Here is a 24,381-nt window from a genome sequence, read left to right on the forward strand (position 1 = left end):
TGTTTTATGCATTTTGCTTTAACAGTATAAACGGTTTAGGCATTAAAACATTATTTTTCGAACAGAAATATGAAAATCTATGATCTGATTTTTTGTCAGCAATCTTATATCATTGGTTTGCAGATCTTTACGCAAACATTTGCTCTTTCCAACACAAAATAAAAAAGTTGTACCTTAAAAATGGTAAATCTGTGAGAGTGGAGCTTTAAAGGGAAAATGCAATGTTCCCTCCCAGTAGTTATTGAAACTCAATTTACGTGTCAAATTTAATTGACAGTGATAATAATCCTACATGATAAGATGCTGACACCCTGTGTTTCTGTGACAAATGGGATCGTGTGAATTTTTAATAACCTTGTTCCAAAGAAAACCTTGACCTTAAACCTACATATCTAGGTGTTATCATCACCTTTAACCTTCATATTGTGGTGTTGTATGATCTTGAACTTTAACCTTCAGACCTGGGTGTTGTATAATCATGACCTTTAACCTTCATATCTGGATGCGTATGATCTTGACCATTAACCTACTAGACTAAGGTGTAGTATAATCATGACCTTTTACCTTCATATCATGGTGTTGTATGATCTTGAACTTAAACCAACTAAACCAAGGTGTAGGATAAGCATGACCTTTCTTTCATATCTGAGTGTTTTATGATCTTGACCATTAATTAAACAACAGACCAGGGTGTTGTACAACCTTGACCTTTTAACTTACATACCTGGGTATGCTTGCTGTGGTGCCTGGGTGAACATTTGAACAAAGTTATTGTATTTGGTTGACCACTGCTCAAGTTACAAAGTAGACTGGACTTGGTTGTTCTATGAATCTATCAGATTATAAAACCTGAATTTGTGATTAGCATAGTGGTAAGCACACTCACTTCTCACCAAGGCGACTTGGGTTTGATTCCTGTCCTAGTCACATGCCAGTTTGATAGGTGGTCGCTAAGTTTTCTACTGGGTTCTCCAGTTTCCCCCACAACACAAGACCACACTCTTAGTCTCTTACGCAACATAAAACCAACAAGAGTGACTAGATACAAGTTAATATAACTTTCTTTACAATCATTACAAAAAAAGGTTTGAACTAATTTGTGATTATTACCTACATTATCAGTTGGCCAAAGTTTAACTTGAAACATGGACTAAATCTTAATACACACTAATTAAGGTCATAGTAGGTAAATACCCCTTTATGTTTTACCTTACTGGGATAAACATTTGTGCCAAGTTATATCAAATTTGGATGACCCCTGTTAAATGTCCATGGGATATATAGAACAGATGTAACCTTTCATAGTTTCAATCTTTATTCATAGAGAAATGGCCACATCAGCCACCCCTAATAAATACACTAAAGAAAAGTAACTTTTGAGTAAAAGGTGTATCTATGTAGAATAGAGATGTAAAAAAGGCTTCTCTATGATGGAAAGGATTACTTATGCTTAAATATCTTAGTATAAACTAAACTTGCCAGTGCAATAAAACAGAAGTTCACAAGATTATTCATTTATTGCTCAATTCAAACATTTGTTTTTTTTCTATCTCTCCCTACTATCACATGGGAACATTTTCAAAGATAAAATAGTTTTCATGAACCGGTTTTGGTATACATTTTCATAAAAGTCCACTACATGTATTAACATTGTTCATAGAACTGAGTTATGTAAAAAAAAGTACAATGTGAATACTTACAGAAAACAACATCAAGATGGCAATGATGGCACTGACATGCTCGCCTGACTTTAGGCATAATGTGCTCACATATATGCTCTTATACAATGTACATGTAATTATTCAAGCCAACTGAAATCTAAGCATATTGACATGACTTTGTATATGAATAGGGTTTAAAATATGTACGTAATATTTCATTGCGAAATTTTATCAATTTTACACTATAATGCATCAAATTATACAATACGTGATAAAAATACTGTAGAATATCACATTTATGGTCATTCAATATGAACTTTATCAAATATTACAAAGATTAATAACTAGAATTCCGTGGAATTGGATATGTCATATGTTTGGAGTGCCTATCATAGTCAAACCAATTGTGATAAAAACTTAAACGGAGCATAACTTTGTAGATAAAAAGGAGCCTTGTCTGATTATCATACCTTTAAAAAATAGGTAAGCCAGCTGTATTTTTATACACAAGGGGCATATCTAGGGCGTAAGTGAGGTGACTGACCTCACAACCAGACTTGACCATGACACCATGCCCATAATGTCACCAAGTTTCATTTTAAATGGATAAACAATACTTTAGTTATTGTCAGCACAAGTCATAAACCTACTATTTTTAAATGTAAAAGTGGGATAACTCTTGTGTTACTGAGGCAATTTACAACACAATTGAACTTGGTGGAATCAACACTGCAACCAAGTTTCATCATGATTGGACAATAAATACTTAAGTTATCTTGAACCTACTGGGTTTATGTTATACGAAAAAAAGGGCATAACTCTACTGTTACCGAGGCGATTTACACCACGATTGAACTTAAATGAGACATGCCAAAAATAAACTGTAATCAAGTTTCATTATTATTGAATAATGAATACTCCTGTAATTGTCAGCACAAGGATTGTCGATATTAAAAGCCAAAAGTAATGCATGATAGGCGCAAAAAAATTGCCAAAAGAAATATTAGGAAAATGTTTAATAAATTCCGTATTGAATAATCACTCATGTTATTTCCTCTATATAAACAATTGGCCAATTTAACGCCATCGTTGTTAACTTTAAAACGTGAAATTTTGATGATGTGCTCACATGTTTAAAAATAATCAGGTACGGCTAGATCATTGAGTCAAATCTAGTTACAAATACTGCAGATTGCAAGTGTATCCTGCACAACTTCCTGAGCAGTAAATATTTGAAAGTTAACAACGATCACGTTTACAACATTGTTAACTTTAACAAAGTTCCTAACAATCAGCCCAATGTTTTGACAAATTTGGCGGTTCATAGCAAAAATTAGAGGCAAGCATTGACTACAAAATTTACATCAGCAAAAATTAGAGGCAAGCATTGACTACAAAATTTACATCAGCAAAAATTAGAGACAAGCATTGACTACAAAATTTACATCAGCAAAAATTAGAGGCAAGCATTGACTACAAAATTTACATCAGCAAAAATTAGAGGCAAGGATTGACTACAAAATTTACATCAGCAAAAATTAGAGGCAAGCATTGACTACAAAATTTACATCAGCAAAAATTAGAGGCAAGCATTGACTACAAAATTTACATCAGCAAAAATTAGAGGCAAGCATTGACTACAAAATTTACATCAGCAAAAATAATGATAAAAAAAGTCTGTTACATTCTTGAAATTACTCTTAAATATGTTACACTATGTAAATATGTAACACTATATTAATTACAGATCTACATGTAATTGAAATTGATATACATATATTTATTCCTTATTGTGAACGTAACCTGTTTTAAGATTACTGAATGTCATATTCCTTACATTGGGATTTTTTTTATATTAATGAATAATAACGTACAGGTATTTTCCCATACATGTACCTCACTTGTTACCACTAAATTTGTTCAAAATCAGCTTTTCACACACAAAAAACTTTTCAGTATTGTTCGCTTATGCATTAGTCACATTTGTCACGGCAGCCATGGGTTTGAATTTCACCCGGCATTCCTACGGTTACATACTGGAGCAGTCACAAAAGTAAGGGTAGCCGTAGGCGTACCTTGAATTTGTGGAAACAGAAAACCTGCTGTATGGCCTTGGAAGTGATCACACAAAGTTGCCTTCGGGTGTCCCTGAGGTGGCCGTAGAAACTTGACCAAGGCAGACGCCAGGGGGCCATATGGTGACCGTGCGGCTGTTGAGCCCCATTATGGTATATATATTGCTACGGCAAATGTAGATATGAAATTGGTATTATATCCCGCTATAATCCTACCGCCACCCCTACAACCTGTAAAATATAGAGATACGCCTTACAACTACCCTGCAGCCACCCCACAAGCATCACTTGATTTCTGGGGCCTACAGCTACCGTAGTCTTGCCGTAGAGCAAATGTGACCAAGGAATTAATACATTGTATAGGAACTAAATGTCATTCCTGGCAAAACATGGGTCAGATAGGAATTTGCTACAACTCATTTTCATTTCAATAAAACAGTTGATAAATAGAAAAAAAAATGGTGTACATGATGAAAACAGCAAATTGAAGGCACACAAACAAAATGTTTATGAAAATGTAAAATAATAATACCTATTTTTTAATAACAATAAAGGAAAAAAAATATTGATATATTATCTTAAATCAAACAAAAAAAACTGAAAAACAAAAGAAGACAGCAGAAAGCAAATATGATCAAATAAAACAAATATAGTTTTGTTCAACACCTTATATTGGCACTTTTACTGTACATGTATTTATATATAAACGTCTGTACATGCATGTATATGATCTGGTATGTATGTATGAATAAGACTTAGTGTACATGCATGTATATATGAAAATGTTTACATGTCAATATGTCGATGTATCCATGTGTGAACATGTATCAATTTGATTGTGAGTTCAATTATAACACTATTATTTAATGCCTCTAACGTGAGCAATTATACACGATATTTATTTGAAAGCCCCGATAGTGCACTGTAGTACCCACTCTGCCATACAACTTAATAGAACTACAAGGCTTTCATGGAGTGAAAAACATCTCGTACAAGGTAATGACATACAGGCAGTGTGAATAATAATTCAACAATAAAAAACGTGTAACAGATTTACAGTTACCAGTACCCTGGTATGATATTGTAAAATCAAGGAGGTCCTTAACGTTGTATTTAATAAAAAATGTTGTGGTCATATACTGTCCTGGGTTAACTGTAATGTAAAATGTAAAAATAGTTAAATGCATTTACATTTTGGTCAATGGAATCCTATTATAACAGCCTAACTTATCCTGCAATAAAAGCATGATGTATACTGCAATAAATGTTTAATATATTCTGCAAAAACAACTTACAATAATAGCCTAACTTATACTGCAATAATAGTCTTACTTGACCTGCGATAACAATTTCATTCATCCTGCAATAACAGCCAAACTTGTCATGCAATAACAACATAAATTATCCTGCAATAATATACCAACCTATCTTGTAATAATATTTCAACTTATCCTGCAATAATATTCCAACTTATCTTGTAATAATATTTCAACTTATCCTGCAATAATATTCCAACTTATCCTGCATTTATAGTCCAACTTATCCTTAAATAATAGTCTAACTTATCCTGCAATAATAGTCTTACTTATCCTGCAATAATATACCAACTTATCTTGTAATAATATTTCAACTTATCCTGCATTTATAGTCCAACTTATCCTTCAATAATAGTCCAACTTATATTGTAATAATATTTCAACTTATCCTGCAATAATATTCCAACTTATCCTGCATTTATAGTCCAACTTATCTTGTAATAATATTTCAACTTATCCTGCATTTATAGTCTAACTTATCCTGCAATAATATACCAACTTATCTTGTAATAATATTTCAACTTATCCTGCAATAATATTCCAACTTATCCTGCATTTATAGTCCAACTTATCCTGCAATAATATACCAACTTATATTGTAATAATATTTCAACTTATCCTGCAATAATATTCCAACGTATCCTGCATTTATAGTCCAACTTATCCTTCAATAATAGTCAAACTTATCCTGCAATAATAGTCTTACTTATCCTGCAATAATATACCAACTTATCTTGTAATAATATTTCAACTTATCCTGCATTTATAGTCTAACTTATCCTGCAATAATATACCAACTTATCTTGTAATAATATTTCAACTTATCCTGCAATAATATTCCAACTTATCCTGCATTTATAGTCCAACTTATCCTGCAATAATATACCAACTTATATTGTAATAATATTTCAACTTATCCTGCAATAATATTCCAACTTATCCTGCATTTATAGTCCAACTTATCCTTCAATAATAGTCAAACTTATCCTGCAATAATAGTCTAACTTATCATGCAAAAAAAGTCTAATAATAGAATAACTTGAAATTGTTAAAGTGCACTTCCATTATCAGTTCCCATCCCTTACTAATCCAGACAGACATGTACAAACAAACAAATTAATATCCTCTAACCAGGTCAATCATTGCAAAGAGTATACAATAACAGTTCACTGCAAACAATATTAACACAATGTAAAACAAATATAAAAAGTCCATAACAAACCACCAAACAAATTTATAACAATCAAAACATACCTACTTGGAGTTTAACTATAAATCAATTAGTTGATAGATTAATTTGGCCAAGACAGTAGAAATTCTTTAGGAAAGATATAAATAGAAAGTCCACTAAACTATCAATAGTTTAAATGAATGCATGTTTTGGCATATTGCAATGACTGTCATGTTTAAAATAGCATAATGCTTGAAATCAACTAACATCTGGCTCCCCCAGAGCTTAAGATGCTTAATCTGAGTTATGTCTGAATATATTTCCTTGAAAAATGTCTGAAAAAATTGTTTATTTTATACAAGGGTAAACAAATCCTGATACTTAACTGGTCTTGTGATAGAAATACTTGTGATAGTTATAGTATTGTGACAAAAAGTTGTGATTCAACAACATTACAGGTAACTATAACATTCCCTCTCATAACAAAATCAATGCAAGGACATATAACACAAGGGTTTTACAAGCAACAAAGCAAACAATGTCTAATGCGATGCCATCATCAAGTGGCCTGTAATGTATGCTCTCCATTTTGTTCAATGCTGTGGAAGCTCTGTAATGGTATGGCTGCATCTGTTTCACCATTGTCCACAGTGTCTTGTGGGCTGGCAGTCAACATTTCACTTGGCCGACGTATGATCAGCTCGTCTTGTAATGGAACACCTGCAAAACATACCAGTGAGCAAATCTTTCCATCTTCTGTATGGCTGGCAAACAATTATTTAAGGACATTGATTTACTCTGGGGTTTTTTTGGTTTTTTTTGTTGTTTTTTTTAAATAAATGTGGCCTAAAAAATCCATTTGTGTTGATTACTATTACAAAATAAAGTATTAATCATTTAATACACAATATACCGAAAAGTCATGGTAAGCGTTCACGACTTGCTTTGCTGTTTTGACTGGATTTGGAAAACTTTATCCCTACCTAGCATTTTTAAGACCGTTGCCCTTACTCGGGTATATTTTTTAGGCGGGATAGAAAAAAATTATTATATGCTTTCCGGTGATTTATAGAGATTGCTCAGTGAAATAACAATTTGATACAAACATCATCTTGCACAGAACAGGGACAGAATTTTAATGACGTCATTTCCAAAAAAGGTCACATCCCAAAAATAGGTTATGTTCCAATAAAATTTGGTGCGCTTTTCTGAATAAAACTACAATTTACTTTCATTCTTTAGCCTTTTAGGCATATAATTAACAGAATAAGAGTTTAAGTCATTAAAGGATTGCAATATATTTCATCTCATGCACACCAAAAGTAATTATTTTACCAATGGCTATGCCACTCTTGAAATATGACTTTTGGCTCAATCAGTGATTTTATATAGTATATAAATACACAGAAAAACATTGTAGTATTGTTAAGAAAAAATGGCCAATGCACTTGGACCCAACCCACCTCTGGTTTCAGGCAACAGCCAGACTAATCCTCCCGCAATTAAGGAAATTATACCAAATACTGTGAATGGCAAGGCAGCGGCATCCTGCCCACCCTGCAACAGACAATGAGAAGATACCTATAGTTTGTCAAACAATCGTGTTAACAGTAAATATCTTCATGGTATGTAATTAGGTAGAAGCATGGCAAAATGAAAGGTCACTGACATTCTATGTCCAAATTTTCTAATTTATATACACTTAGATATTATAATGTAAATATTTCTAATTTATATACACGTAGATATTATATGTAAATATTAGGGATGGCAACGAGTACCCGAGTACTCGATCGAACGTCCGAGTACTCGAGTACCAAATCACTACTCGAGTACTCGGAAAAACAAAATCTAAAGAAATCACCAAATACACGATTTACAGACAAAATATCAGATCTGGTTAGTTGCCAAGAGGACAATTTACGGTCCCTGTAATCCCCGCTGTGTACACAATTGACCTCAATCAATTAGTTGACAGTTGTTGTGATAGTGTCAACAAAGGACCCCTTTCAAATTAGCACTTATGTCAATTAGCGAAGTTTTGAAAGCGGTACTTTCACCTACACAATTCTATTGTATACCAATTAGAGACCTTTCACCAAACAATGGACGCTAACGAGCGAAAGAGTATCGAGAATTGATTTCTTAATGGGCGTATTTTAACTATTTTTGCAATGATTATCACAATTGATTGGTTGATATTTTAAATCAAGAATTATGAATATTAATGAGGTAAATAAGAATTGCCCAGTACGAATAACTATCATTTAAAACAAAAAAAAATGTAAACAACTGAACAACTGAACTTCGTATTGAATTTCATTCACTATTTTTATGAATGCTATTAATTTTCGTTCATTGTAATTCTGAGTGTTGTTCATTTCTGCCATGGACCTATAAACCATGGTTTATAGGTCCGTGTTTCTGCAGTGCATACTTGTATACAATGAAACGAATAAGACAAATTAAAAGCCTGAAACAACATTTGTTTTCTTTTTTTATATCATTTTTTGTTAAAACACGTAATAAAAGTTAACTTTAAAGGTGAAAATGACCAATAATACGACCAACACACAATATACGTCATTAACGATACATGTATACACAATCTTGTCTTTGCGAACACATAATCAATTTTTCCGAGTAATCGAGTACCCGAGTACTCGATCGAACGATTGTCCGAGTACTCGAGTATTAATTTTACTACTCGTTGCCATCCCTAGTAAATATATCAGTAAAAAAATCGTTGAACTTACCAAAAACACAATTTGAGGGGCAACAATAGCACCTATTCTTGCACTAAAGGAGCAAGCACCAACTCCCATGTTTCTGAAAAATAAAAGTTCATAACTTTTTATCATGCAAGAAAATCCATACTCACTACTTCAGTTTCATACAATTCCTTTGAAAACTTTGAAATGTAAATTGATTTGCAAACTTCTTTTTAGTTTATAAGGGGTCATTAATCTGACAATATTTAAATTACTGTGAAATCATTAATGTTCGTGGGCATGAAATTTCGTGGTTTGCCAAAAAAAAAACAATTTCGTGGGTACTTGAATTCGTGGATTTTCATTTTTGAAAAAAAAAAAAAATCGAAGATGCGATCGTCCTACATCGTCTGCATAATATCCACGCGCTGGCCCGTGATTTCCGTCTTCTACGTCACTGGGTTTATGACACTCGCTAATGTGGTACGACATGCCAATTAGTGCATATACCCATGTCACTTATCGATTTAATTGGGAATAAAGGTAATAAAAGAAGATGTACCCTGATCATAAATACAGATAGGGGAAGCCATTGAATGCCAATTAAGAATTTTGCAAACTGTGAAAACACCGAAAAGGTGCGTATATTGTCGACCTCTGTAAAGAATATACTAGAGTATGTACGTAACAAGGCAATTGAAAAAGTGAATAAAGGGTTTATATTTCGTGGGATCTTGAATTCGTGGTTCACCCAACCCACGAAAACCACGAACATTAATGCCCCACGAACATTAATGATTTCACAGTACATAACTAGTCATATCACAGCGTATTGTTACTGTTAGCAAACTTACAAAGTTTGAAATTAATTTCTCCCACCTCAGATAAGTAGATCCAATAATTTAACCATTCTAGAAATTCTTGTCTTGCCCACGGGCGAAGATAATTGCCCGTATGGAACTCCTTTTTAATGGTCACCACATTGTAATTACCTCCCTTGTTGAAGACTGCCTTCTGTAGCATCATGGATACAATGTCTTGTGGCAATAATTAGAATGCCAATTAATTATTTCTCCCTTCAAATGTCACCATAAAACAGTTTTCAATCACCTTTCAAGAAATAATGCTTCACTCTCCTTAGAACTATTTAAAGACCGATTTGACTATTAACATAATCTGAATCACTGCGCGCATATCCATGACATCCACGAATTATCGATATCCAAACTCAATTATTTTCACTAAGCACAAAAGAGTTCCAGCAAAAAATACATTTTTACTTAATTTTGTTTAATTGAGGTGGGAAAAAAAGCATCTACCATAGCAGCTTGTGTAAGATAGGTTCATCCCGACCCCGCGCAGGGTGTTTTGTGGAAACTCGGTAAACCTCGTTTCCGCGTAACACCCTACGCTTGGGGCGGAATGAATCTATCTTACACTCTCGGCCATGGAAGATACTTATAATCTGAAACAGTTCTAAAGTCATTTAGAAAAGATATACAAACATGTGGATGGAAAGAAAGACAAATATTCCTGTGCATACCTGACAACAGTGGGGAACAATTCAGCAGAGAAGACCTGGAGTGCAGCCCAGCCTCCAGAGATCCCTGCCTTCCCAATCATGGCAAACACTATAGTCAGTGTAGGCAGGTTCTCCAAACCAGCTGAAATATGAAACTATGACCATTAACAGAGATAAAACTGGATCAAAGTTTTATTAAAAAAAATGTCTTTGAAGTTCAGTATCTAAACTGTTAACCAAGGATTTTTTGTTAACTTAATGAGTGTTTGTGTAAAATAATAGACATTAATAGTGTTGTGAAACCAGCACAAGCTTACAAAGACATACATTCTGGGATAAACAACAAAAATTAAACCAGAAATTTACTCAAATATGGTAAGAATGCACATCAACTAACATCAACTGTTTTTGAGTTATGGCCAAAGCTTAAAGTCTTTTAATGCAGACGACACCGCACACAACGAAACCAAGGCTACAACAATATGAGGACTTCGAAAAAATGGTCAAATCAGTTAAACCTGAAAAATCATAACAAGAGCCGTCGTAAGACTACGCCGCTTTGACATAGAAGTGAATACAATAACGATGTAATATTAACAAGTTTGGTCTCTGTATGTCAAACCTAACTAAAATTATTCGATACATAAGGTGACTTTGATGCTGCCCTCCTACCAGCCCACCCGAACAATGACGCAAGTCATTCAAATAACTTGATTTACCATTATGAAAATGTGGTTAAGAATATACAAATATGTCTTTCAAAAGAAATTAAATAAAAAAAAAAAATTCAAGGGCCATAATTTGAATTTAAGGTTAAAATGAAGTTATGTTTCTTGTTGTAAGATGGTCGTAAATAATAATTTTGAATTTTATTAAGTGCATTGAATGAACAGTATAGAAGTTTTTTTTATTAAAATCCCAACTTGCCCTTAACTTTTACTTGCCTAAAACTTTAACCTAAGTCAATCAGGGGCCATAACTTGTATTCAGGATATGGAGTTATGTAACCTCATTGGGTGATGGCTCTGAACAACTGTGTGAAGCATTAAGTCAATTGAATGAAGGGTATAGAAGTTATTAATAAATATCCCAACCTGCCCTAAAACTTTAACCTAAGTTCCATAGTTAATCAGGGGCCATAATTTGCATAAAAGATAATATGGAGTTATCTAACCTCATTATGTGATGGCTCTGAACAACTGTGTGAAGTATTAAGTCAATAGAATGAATGGTATAGTATTGGAGTTTTAAGTGAAAATCCCAACTTGCCCTAAAACTTTAACCTGCCCTAAAACTTTAACCTAAGTCAATCAGGGGCCATAACTTGTATAAAGGATAATATGGAGTTATGTAACCTCATTGTGTGATGGTCCTGAACAACTGTGTGAAGTATTAAGTCAATTGAACAAAAGGTATAGAAGTTATTAATAAATATCCCAACCTGCCCTAAAACTTTAACCTAAGTTCCATAGTCAATCAGGGGCCATAATCTGTGTAAAGAATAAAATGAATTTATCTAACCTCGTCATGTGATGACCCTGAACAACTGTGTGAAGTATTAAGTCAATTGAATGAAGGGTATTGGAGTTTTAAGTGAAAATCCCAACTTGCCCTAAAACTTTGACCTGCCCTAAAACTTTAACCTAAGTCAATTAGGGGCCATAACTTGTATTACTGATAATATAGAGTCATGTTACCTCATTGTGTGATGGTCCTGAACAACTGTGTTAAGTATTAAGTCAATTGAACAAAGGATATAGAAGTTATTAATATATCCTAACCTGCCCTAAAACTTTAACCTAAGTTCCATAGTCAATCAGGGGCCATAATCTGCGTAAAGAATAATATGGAGTTATCTAACCTCATCATGTGATGGCCCTGAACAACTATGTTAAGAATTTAGTCAATTGAATGAAGGGTATTGGACTTATAAGTGAAAATCCCAACTTGCCCTAAAACTTTAACCGGACACCGACGCCGACGCCGGGGCAAGTAGTATAGCCCACCTATTCTTCGAATAGTCGAGCTAAAAATTACAAAAATAAATATTTTGGCATCAACCTATATTGTGTGCCTTTAAGGTCTTACCAAAAACACACAATGTCACAAACCAACAAAGGCAGATAACGTATAGATTAAAATATCTTTAAACAAAAATCTGACAATTTAAGGGCTTAGCAAAAGACTGTTGTAACACCTATTTCTACATTGAATTACACCTGTTTTGCTCTAAGCCCTTGGAAAGTTCAGTGAATACTGAGTCCAACCACACATTTGTCAAAACGTTTATCAATAAAGTAAAGCCTTATTAATTTTATCTTTTGAAACGCACTTAAGTCTAAAGAACCTGTTTAAATAATGTTATAGAATCTACCTTTCACATCTAATCGCTTTTTTATTACTAAAAAGTTTATCAAGGTACACAGCCAGAAGGTTCCAATGATACAATTCAGAGTTATAAGCACATGACACACTAAACTAGTACCTGTGAGATCTAATATGAGTATGGAGAAGGAGAAGAATCCTGCGATACACATGAGCAGGGACACAGTTAGCCTGCGACCCAGCTTGTTATGCACGCACACCACAAACAGCAGGGCGGGGATCTCGACGAGCCCGGAGTAAAATATGTTCAGGTAGAGGTTCCCGGTTAGGTTCTTCGTGTTGAAGTTCATGCCATAGTAAACTGCACTGGATACAAACCTATGGGAAAGAAGAATGATGTGCAACATATTGCATTAACTCATACCAACAAATGTTTTTCTTAAAGTGATACTCATGTAAAATCAATCCAATTACACATGTATAACAATAATTATAGAGTGATAAACATTTAACTACTTACTAAATAATGCATTTATGGAAGAAATTACTTATAACAAGAATGTAGCCGTGTATTTAATAGCTGAAAACGCACAAATAGTAAATGACTGGTGGGTCCTAAAAGATTTACAGTGATCAACTATCAACTCATAGGGTAGAAATACCATGTTTTCCGCACCTTTCTTTCAAATTAAACACAGTATCCTTCCTAAGTATCGTTAAATTAACACAATTGTATTAATTGTGGTACTGCTTATTTAGGAGTAAGAGTGCATCTTTAAATATGAGCAGTCAACATAAGCATCAAGGTATCCAATGTACCATAAAAAATGTTTTATTTTGCCATTGGTTGTAATGTTAATGCTTTTTATGCCTGGTGACCCCATGTACTATAAGTAATATATACTTCTACTGATTAATAGTATGAAAAATTATTATTTTTGGATAATTTTTGAAAAATGCATTCTCTCCTCATAAAACCCTTTCAAATGAAACAAAAATATCAGGTCACCAGGCATCCAAAATTTACATCATGATACATCAAATACCTTAAAACTTCTTTAAAACTATTGTTTTACTTCATTGCATTCTTCACAGACTTGAAAATTAATTGGGGTGTTTATTTCACAACACTGGTTTATGGATGTACGCAGTACTTTAACACTTAAGAATTTATGATATGTTGCGTTATCAAAGAATCAAGCACTTATTAGATTCCCTTCAATCAAGAATATGAAAATATTTTAAGGTAACATGCACATTACACAGAAGGCCTTATCATAGCTATTTTTGTTTCCATATTTAATCAATACCATTATATTCCAAATACTGAAGTATAGAATTTAGTATTAGAGGTTTTAAGTTTTTTTCTCTCGATTTTTCACGTATTTTTTTGCCTGCTTCCTATCTATTCGTGTGTCCTATACACGATCATTTACAGTACATTTCCTGACCACTTACTATTATATACAAGTTTGTTGAATGTTGAATGGAATGGCAGGGGTTGGTTCAACAAATTTGTTAAAATACAAAAGAAAGAGATAAAGGCGATGAGAAATGGCTGTTGTTCCTTAAATACTTACCAGCCATACATGAGAATAACAGCATTTTTGGTGGCTTTCACGGAGCTACATAAATGCCAGTAGCTGTAATTCTGGCCCTGCTCCCTTCTATGCATCTCAGCCTATAAGGGGATAATCATACATCAATTATGCCATTTAAATGGCAAACATGTTTGGGGAAAAAAGTGTAAGTTTAAGCAATGTGATCTTGGGCAAACTTGAAATTTGATCATAAAAAACACACTTCAATTTCATGGTATGTACTAACCCCAAGTAAATGCACATATATGAAGATGTATTGATTTTTTTATGACATAAGTTTTACTTATGGGCCCTGTTTCACTAAAGATCATAAGGCTTAAGATCATCAATTCCAAAGCATAACCTTGTTTTAGGCATGACCTGCTTTAAAAAACACTGTTTTTATTATTTTCAAAAATTGAAAAAAATTTTTTTACATACTGGGGAAATAGGAACATGTTTTTGCATTGAGAATGGGATCGAATTTTGGCCTCAAATTAGTAAGAACAAACACTAATCAAATGTGACGTATAAATTATAGTTTACATTAGCATAATTTCTGAGTTCGGAAAAGTCTGGCACTGGTTTGTTGTTGTACTTGGCCATGGCTGTAAGGATTCTCTCTGCTTTCTTTATCCGACCTTTACTGAGTAACCAGCGAGGACTTTCCGGCACAAACCTTAAATATCACATGAGATATGTTAGGGTTTTAGCAAGGTTTTAAAAAGACAGAGCGCTACAGAAAAGGGACAGGTTGCTAAGGGAGAAAGGTGCACATTTTGTTGGGCTGTAAAAAATTTGAACATCATGAACTTCATAGTAAATGTAGAAATTGTGCTTAATGGAAGTAATGTTAGGTTTCAAATGCCAAATATGTAAAGAATATATAACATTGAGTATCATAATTTAAGTAAAAATGAAAATAAGAAGAAATATTTGATTATTTTAAGCATGAAGGCAGGAAGGTGTTTATGCTGGTCTCCATGAGGGCAGAAGGTGCTACAAAAAAAGAACAGGGTGCAGCACTCATCCATAACCTTTTAGCTAAAACCCTAGTTATGTACAATATGATAAAACTAAAAGACACTCCTTATTTCCATCTACTCTAAAAACCTAATATTTTTTCAGGAAATTTAGCCTGAAGTAATCCATGGAAATATTTTCTACACTAAAACTTATAGATGCCTCATCCCCTTTCAAATGACGGGAACATATTTATAAAAGCTACATGTATTCATTTCATTATAACCAAATATAAGGACAATCTGAACAGTGATGTTATATAGAAACACTTATACAATAAGCATACTCTAGCTATCAATTGGTCAAGGTTTGGTCAACCGAAACAACCAACATGTGCAAAGCAATATACCCCTGTTTTTTTCAAAAGGGGCATAATTACATTATAAATAATATTGTGGGCTTTAAACAACACCAATACTTCCAAATATCATAATGATGTACGGCAAAAGAAACCTACCACCAAGACATCAATATAAACAAGGAGGCTGTCGAGGTTCCTATAACAAGGTACTGCCAGTCAGAAATGAGGTATCCCCATAATGCAAGAGCCATGAGTCCGACTGCCCACAGTCCAATACACCCACAGAAGGTCCGCCACTCCGGCGTCACCAGCTCCAGAGGGAGGACAAAGTTCACCACTAACACGCCTGCAATAGGAACATTTTAAGTCATCTTGCATTATGAAGACATGAAGAGACTGTTCTGAGTAGTAAATTTATTTTAACCATTTTTTCTACAATATATCTGCATACACTCAAATTAGTCAACGTATATTTATATATAAACCATCTGTGTAGATCAAAAACATATGTATTCAAATGTATCTTTGAATACCTGAAAAATATTGTTTTTCTTCTTGCTCTTTAGTATGAAATGTGCAACTATTTTTGGACCTTTTTTCCACACATTGAATTAATTAACTGTCTTACTTAACCTAAATGTCTAGATAAACTCAATTTCTTAATCATTTGAGAAGTCACAGTTTCCATGATGCATTAACATAATGTGTAACCTAACATTTTTGACAATTCAACATTGCTCATAAGGTAGGGGGGTTTACCTCCTATGAGAGCACCGATAACAAATCTGAGGCCAGCATACACCTCCCAAGAGCCAGCAAAGGCGCTACAGAACCACATGATCACCAGGATGGCATGCTCGATGAAGAGGATGTGACGTCGGCCAAAAAGGTCAGCTAACTGACCGGTTAGAACCGCCCCGATCAGGACACCGGCCATCTGGATGGATGTGATAGTGTCCGCTAGAATCTCCTGGTTACACACTAGCTTCCACTGTAGCAAGAGGGTCATGGTTTAGTTCAGTACATAATAATGATAATGTTCCTGCAATAATGACTATACTTGCACAAATATACATTCCTCAATAGAAAAATGAGACTTTGGTTCATACTAATTAAAATCTTTCCTCCATTGTAAAGACAGCTGAGAGCTACTATGAATCACTCTCTAATCTGTTTTCTAGGCAGAAGCCAGTACTGTGTCCTTTTTGAGAGGCAATGAGAAAGTATCACTTGTGAGGCCCGAACCAACAACCTCTTGGGTGACAGGCGGACACCTATAACACTCTCACCATTAAACTTTATTTTAGACTACATGTACATTTCAACCAACTAGACATTCCTTTGACAGTTTTGCTTTTTTGAGATTACAATTCTGAATATACATGTACATTTGTACACAGGCCATATACACTGTTTTATAATGAACAAAACTACAGATAGATCTTAGAACATAAAATGAAAGTGACTGAGCTATCAAGCCTGCACATATACAAGCCAATCAGAGAATGCTCTCGGAGCACATTATAGTTCAGAAAAGAAAACTGCTCACATCTCAATTTTGTAAGGAAAGGCATTTACATTCACTAAAATTGATATTTGAAAAGAAAATCCTCACCTGTGAAACTATTGAGCTAATTCCTTCTTGAAAAACTAATCCAGGACATACTTCATTGTCTGGTCCACAAGTATTTTCTGTTCGGAAGTTAGTCAAATTTATATAAGCACTGTAGTTACTGTGATAATACTGATAAACTTCATAGCTATCAAGACTAGTTATTGCCTGAGCATCTTCTAACTGGTAACCAGTGAGGTTATCCTTGAGCAGAAAGGCCTGAACCGCAGGCCAATCGTAGCAGTACCAGTTGGGTTTGAAGTTGAGCAATATTGGTGTAAGCATTGCCCAGGCCAGTGGGGTTTCAAACATGCTAACAAGAATGAATGCCCGCCGTTGGTACGGCCCAAACGAGCCGATCTTTCTGAGTATATCTTCATATTCTGACATTGTGATGCGATGGATAGGGTGGTGTGCTATCTATACATTTGATGCTCTATATACTGGGCATTCTCTGTCAGAAAGTAGGAAGATTCAAAATCACCAACACCTAAAACAAAATAAAAGATTCAGTCTCATTAAAATAAATTCATAAATGCCTATTGGATGTAGAAAAAAGTAAGATTATGATTGCGCAAAAGGGAAAAAATGCTGATCAAAGACAAATCCCTGCCCTTATGTTAAATCCCCTGGAATTCTGAACAAAAATGTCAAAATCCCCTTGAGTTCTGAACAATCAAGAGATTTCACAGAGACATCGCGCTCGACTATTCCGCCGCTTTTAAGATAAGAATTGCAAAGTTTTAGTGAAACATGCATGGATCACTGTAAAATAAGATTAAATGCAAAACCTTATCCAGAACTTCCAAGTCAAATAATAAAGGGGCAAAATTATATGTATTATATGCAAGATAGAGTTATCATACTTGATTGTTTTAAGTTTCAATGCAATACATCAATTAGTTGCTGAGTTATTGACTTACATGTGCTTACATGCAAAACCTTAAAGTGACACTCTAATATTCAAAATCAATACATACACATGTATAACAAACATAAATGTTTAGTGAAAAACCCTCAACTACTTACTAAATAATGGATTTTATGGAAAATATTAATAACTGATAACAATATTATAATCGTGTATTTAATAGCTGAAATTGCAAAAATATTAAATGATTGGTGAATGCTAAAAGATTTTCTGCGATCTACTTTCATCTCATAAGGTAGCAATTCCGTTTTGTGGGTAAGCTTATTTATAGTCACACTCGGGCCTTGCCAATTCGGCAAGTGCTCCATTAAGATTGTTAGTCATTTTAGGTTTTTGGAGCATAGTGCACAGACAGAATGTAACCCTGGTGTGAGCTACCCTGGTTCTTTAACGTGCACCAGTGTATAGCACTGTCACACAGGACCCCCATTTAACGTCCCTCCCGGAAGACGGTTAGTATTTTTTTGTGATGCTACGGGGAACCGAACCTGTGACCCCTGGATTGATAGTCCAGCGTGTTACCACTTAATTCAATTATGGTTAAAGATGCACTATTGCTCCCAAATAAGATTTAACACATCTAATATAATTGTTTTAATATACCAAAAAGGATAAACAAAGGTCGAAAACAATATGGCCTAAAAACGATACCGAGTTTAATTTTAAAGAAATGTGCATGTGTCTCTTGCTCATGTTTGGCCCTCACCGTGTGCATCTAGACAGAGCTTTTATTGGAATGTTTCCCTACAGTGCTGGTCCCATAGTTTTCATTGTATTGTTGTGTTTCAAACCATGACCTGCTTCATGTTGTATGCCAAGGCCAAACACAGCATTTGGAGTAAGAGGGGGCACAGCTTTGGGGAGGTGCTACTTTGTTAAGGGCACCCCCTCCCCCAGAACCGAAAAATATGTTATAAAATTAATGTGGTAAGGGGATTTGGGGTCGGGGAAATTTTAGTATGAAATGGTGGTACTTTTTGATGTATTCTATACATAAGTTTTCACAGAAATTGATATGAATAAAAATTCACATGAACAATTATTGGGGGGTACTGACATTGTCCTAACAAAATGTGGATCTATGCTGACACTTTAAAGTTATTTCAAATCATAACAGGCTCGAAATTAAAAATGTTTGCATGAGGCTTGACCTTTAAGTGCGACATTTATTGGCATGGTTTGAAGTTTTAAGTAAACTTTGTCTTTGACATTTGAGCTGGGAACTGGAGTCTTTGTTCTGATCTTTTGGCCAAAACTGTAAAGCTTCCATTTTGCAGACCTGAGAACCATAACTACAAACATGAACAAACTTCAATTCAAGAACATCAATTATCAACATATTCTGAATAAGTTTGACAACATAAGGTAGAAACTGTGGCATGCATTGGGCTAAAAAGGCTAAATTCAAACAATTAAACATACAGGAAGTGAAGAAGTGAGGAAGTCTTAGTAGTACATTGTTTGCTTAACATAAGGGCGCTGCCCTAGACCAGTAAGGAGCCTTACGCGGCCCCTTAACCCCCGGCGGAAAAGTGGCGACAACTTTTCAGAACCCAGAGGGAACCCTGGTAATGTTCTATATCTCCAATAAATAAACATTTATTCGTTGCGTTTATTGTTCCTATTAACAACATTAAATGGCAAATACATGTGACCAAACATGCTGGTTATTGAATCCTCTATTTACACAATGACACATACATTGAGTTGGTTCTTTATTTTTCCTTTAATCATCATCAAGTATTAATTTGGCTTGTTTCAAGCTGACCCATTTTCAAAAAATATTTAAACATTAAGACTGTTTCATGACAATGAAAACACTTTCCAAACAAAATGTAGCCTCTAGTGTTAGCAATTCATTTTGACCTTGTCAGATTTATTTTTTTCGTTAGTTGGTACTGCCTACAAGACCCTTTGCTAATTTAGAGCTGATAACACTTTTTTTATTCAAATATTTGTTTTTTTGATAACATTTTAATAAATTGCATTGATTGTTAATAAATTGCATTGTTTGTTATATCATACTTTTTATAATGAAAAACTCGTATGACAGAATTTTTGTTTTCATTTCAAAAGAAGTCAATGAACCCCTGTCATTATAGGTATGTGGTAAAAACATTTGAAGACCTGGTAAGTAACTAAAGACAGCATATAATAAACTGCCTTCCACCATCTTATGCACCAATTGTAACCACGGCCCCTTCCCCAGGGCCGGGAAATAGCAGGGACTTTGACTTTCGGTCCTGTCAAACCCAGGTAAAATCCCCACCCTGTTGAAACAAACTGCTGGTAAAATCCCCGCCAAATGCCCCCCTCCCCACCCCAGGGATCCTAGGTAAGGCCTATTCTCTGCTATTTTGGACGTGAAGTTAAAAACCACCGCATTGCGGGGCCACCTGGAAGGTAAAAACACGGCCCATTTCCCTGGCTGTCCCTAGTCTACCCCTGGACCGGGGGGGGGGGGGGGGCATTATGTGAATAGTTAAGGCTAAGCATGCTTTCAAGACACTTGGCCATGGGGCTGTATTCATAAAACTTCCTAAGTCATTTCTTAACCTAAGACAATTTCCTAACATTTTTGAAGCCATATTAAAAGAAAGGTATCAAGTGTTTTTAACATAAAAGTGTGTATTTAAGTATTATAAAGTACTTCAGATTATATCAGGTTGCTATAGAAAAGGACCAGTGGGATAATTTACTTAAGGTTTGTTAATGACTTAAAGATGTTTTATGAATACCAACCCAGGGCTTATGACAGAATCAAATTACAGAATGATATTAATTAATTTTCCCATTGATGTTTACATTTAAAAAAAAAAATCAATCCAAACTTGATTGAATTGAATTAAGCTCTCACCTAGTTAAATAGAATGTATTTCACTTGACAAGACCCCAAATGTAATAGTTATAAGCTTTCAAATGGAGATGGGCACACATTCTTGTTTTTAAACTGAAATTGAGGCCATATTTCAACCAATAATTTAATATCTCAAAGTGTACATTTTTCATAAAAAAGCTCCAAATTCACAATGCTTCAAACACGGGAGTTTAGATATTGAAACATAATAAACCTGACACATGCAAAGCATTTTCACAATCTTAGGCATTTTGCGACTTTTTCATTATATTTAAGGCCCTTGTCCTAATAAAAAAAAGGTGGAACAAAATCGGATGAAGACTAAATAAATAAGAAATGCGTAATGAAAGGGGACTGCATTTTTGATATTAAGTATGGGCATGAATATACAGTACACTCCACATGGAACTACCACTTTCCTCGGTCACTCTGAGGGTTCTTAAATTTATCACGGACATCGGCCAAGTACGTAACCGCTTTCCTCGCTAAAATCTGCCGAGTTGCTCGTTTTCCGCCGAGGGTTTTATTGCCAGTATCACCGGTGATTGTGTTGTTTTATTGGCCTCAAAGCATGCTCGGAGTTGTATGCTTTGCTACTACCTTGCTACTATTGAAAATAATTAGATTTGCAGTTATTTTTTTATAAAAATCAATCATTTTCACATTCGTTAGCATTTCCTGGTGAGGAGAGAAAGAAGACATATTCAATAAAACAATACATCTATATCTCATTCGGTTATTAATTTACCTTTCAACTAATATTCATTAATTGCCTGTTGATATCCACAAATTTAAGATATAACACCACAAGTTTGTTTGTTTACCATAATGATGTCATACTCTTTTTCAGTTTTTGTGTTGTTGAGAACTAAATTGGATTGGAGTGATGCAGGTGTTGAGTACCATGTAAGTGTGAATATTTTTCCTGTCACTATTTCTTTTGTGATAAACATCAGTTGTTTTTCCGCATTCCAGATAATAGTTTAATTGTATTGTTCATTATAACGATAAAAAGTATGAAGATAACTCATGTTCTGTGGTTTAAAAATCGCCAATTTAATCTACATCTACATGAAGATAATCTAGTATTTTTGACAATGTGGAAGTCACATGATATGCAAATTTCGTTGTGAAGTATTGTGTGCTAAATTTAAACAACTTTTGGTTATCAGGTATGTTTGTTATTGCGAAAAACGCATTATTTTTTTTTTTACAATTTCAATTTATTATTTCCATTTTTTTTGTATGTTTATGAACATACTATGAATGCACTTCCTTCTACAGCGGAACGTTACAATATCACGCATTTATTGAATAGAATTAACTTAATTGATTTATGCTCAGGAAAGCATAGAAAAGAATAATACAATAATAATAATACGTTCAAAAAGTTTATAAATCATCATATCTTCTTCAAAATTAACTGAGAGACTCAAGTCAACAATTAAAAGAGGGGTGTGCCACAATAGTCTTACTGGTATAAGAATTATATGGAGCTTTGAAATGAACAATAAGTATCAATAAATTTACACTATGATTAAGAACGACAATTTGTTTCAATTTATTCATACAACAGGCACTTATTACCAGGATAAGTCACTCTCCAGTTACAGTTCGCGAAAATGTATTACATTTTTACAACTGAAGTATATTCCATCGAAATAACCACAGTATCAGAGATATTCATTTCGTTCGGAAACTCAACACTGTCTGGTGATGTCGACTATTACCTCAGGCATAATATAACTGTGGTATTGCGTGCTCTTGAGCAAGAACGTCCTAATTTCATCATTTCTGAGCAATATTTACAAACGTCTAAACTGCGCAACGGTAAATGATACTAAAATACGTAACGGTAAAAGAACAACTACAGCATATATATATATAAGAGTAAAGATTGGCTTGAATATAATTTATCATATTTGAGTTATAAGTACATTATTTTTCTCTGGAATTATCTTTTTAGATATTGAGCAATTGCGCTAATCAACAAGGTACATACGGAAATTCCATTTTAGAACAAGCAAAACATTTATTATTTTGAATCATGCCATGCTTATATGTGAAAAAGTTCTTTGAAATTGAGAAATGACATAAGTATTTTCTTGATATTTCAGTCTGAAATAAACTTTATTTCTTAGACTCTATCTCAGATCGTGAGCGGAGTTTCCTAAGCGCCATTCCCGTTTCCTTATAGGGTCTATCAGGGTGGGATATTGTCCACATGGTTATATTTATGATTTATAGACAAACTTCTGTGTGATCTTAAAATTATCATCAAGGCTTATGTATCAGCACTTTTAGAATTGTAAATTCTACGCTAGCTGAATACCTCATACCAATAGCATCAAACATAGCTGCCTCCAATCGCAGTACAAGAAGTCACAAATTATGCAAACACCTGGAGATGAACATAATTAAAGTAAATGTGTATTTATGATATTTGAAAAGAAACATAGTGGACTTGAATCTTTAAAAATAAACAACACTTTGCTGTATTCGATAGATTCTACATTACATGTCGGTATTACTATCCACGAAACAATGAAGTGTACACATGCGTTTATCGCAAGAATAGAAATGGACAAGCATCACTGTTTTCACTCATATGTGCGTTATGAATTTTAACACATCTACATCAAATGAGGTTGCACATCATCAATGCAAAATATAAATATAAATGGAGTGAGTTGCTCTTATTGTTTCACAACAATATCACTAAATATACTCTGACTAAACTTTAACCAATGCAGAAACAACATTATAGCCCGTTGCGCTGAAAGGCTCCGCAACGTACATATCCAGATCCGATACATCATATAGTTACATCTTTCGAAGCCTTGGTGCCATCCTTCTAGAGACACCGTAACGAAGTTGAATTATACATGAAAACTACATGGACAAGCCTAGTAGTAAACCATCAAATGCCTAGTTTAAGCCCTCTATAAGTGACGCCCCCACTCCCTCAAATCTGTGTACAGTACACAACCTCTGTGTATTGATCTTAATATCTTTGCCTTGAACCCTTTGATCAGATCTCCGATCTGAGTCTCCTGCTGTGCAGTTTCTGGGGTTTTATTATAGAAATGGACCCAAAATGGCCCTGATTCAATAAACGAATACACAGGAAATTGGCCCCTACTGTGACACCAGTGCAATTAGCAGGAGATGCACAGCAGGGGATTGTCATGTCAAACATTCCTTAAACTAGGCCTTTAAGTATAAACACCATTTATGGACACTGGATGAGATACACACAACTTATAAACACCATAAACAGATCACACGTCATGCAT

General features: G+C 34.3%; 1 protein-coding gene across 3 annotated transcripts; it reads right to left on the reverse strand.

Moving 5' to 3' along the window:
* Positions 1-1,498: 1,498 nt before the first annotated feature.
* On the reverse strand, positions 1,499-22,910 carry LOC128227852 (organic cation transporter protein-like). Of its 3 annotated transcripts, none has more exons than XM_052938750.1 (11): positions 22,816-22,910; positions 17,301-17,787; positions 16,445-16,676; positions 15,842-16,031; positions 14,908-15,040; positions 14,362-14,462; positions 12,942-13,159; positions 10,478-10,598; positions 8,980-9,052; positions 7,687-7,780; positions 1,499-6,943 (listed from the first exon to the last, which is right to left on the reverse strand). In XM_052938750.1, exons 2-11 carry the CDS (start codon positions 17,685-17,687, stop codon positions 6,783-6,785), a joined length of 1,710 nt encoding a protein of 569 aa, XP_052794710.1. In that variant the 5' UTR covers positions 17,688-17,787; positions 22,816-22,910; the 3' UTR covers positions 1,499-6,782. The 3 variants fall into 3 exon arrangements, with proteins under 3 accessions (XP_052794710.1, XP_052794711.1, XP_052794709.1); XM_052938751.1 differs by having other exon boundaries at positions 22,717-22,854; XM_052938749.1 differs by lacking the exon at positions 22,816-22,910 and adding an exon at positions 22,673-22,809.
* Between the last annotated feature and the right edge of the window lie 1,471 nt (positions 22,911-24,381).

Source organism: Mya arenaria, chromosome 3 (assembly GCF_026914265.1).
Source record: "Mya arenaria isolate MELC-2E11 chromosome 3, ASM2691426v1".
Classification (NCBI taxonomy): domain Eukaryota; kingdom Metazoa; phylum Mollusca; class Bivalvia; order Myida; family Myidae; genus Mya; species Mya arenaria.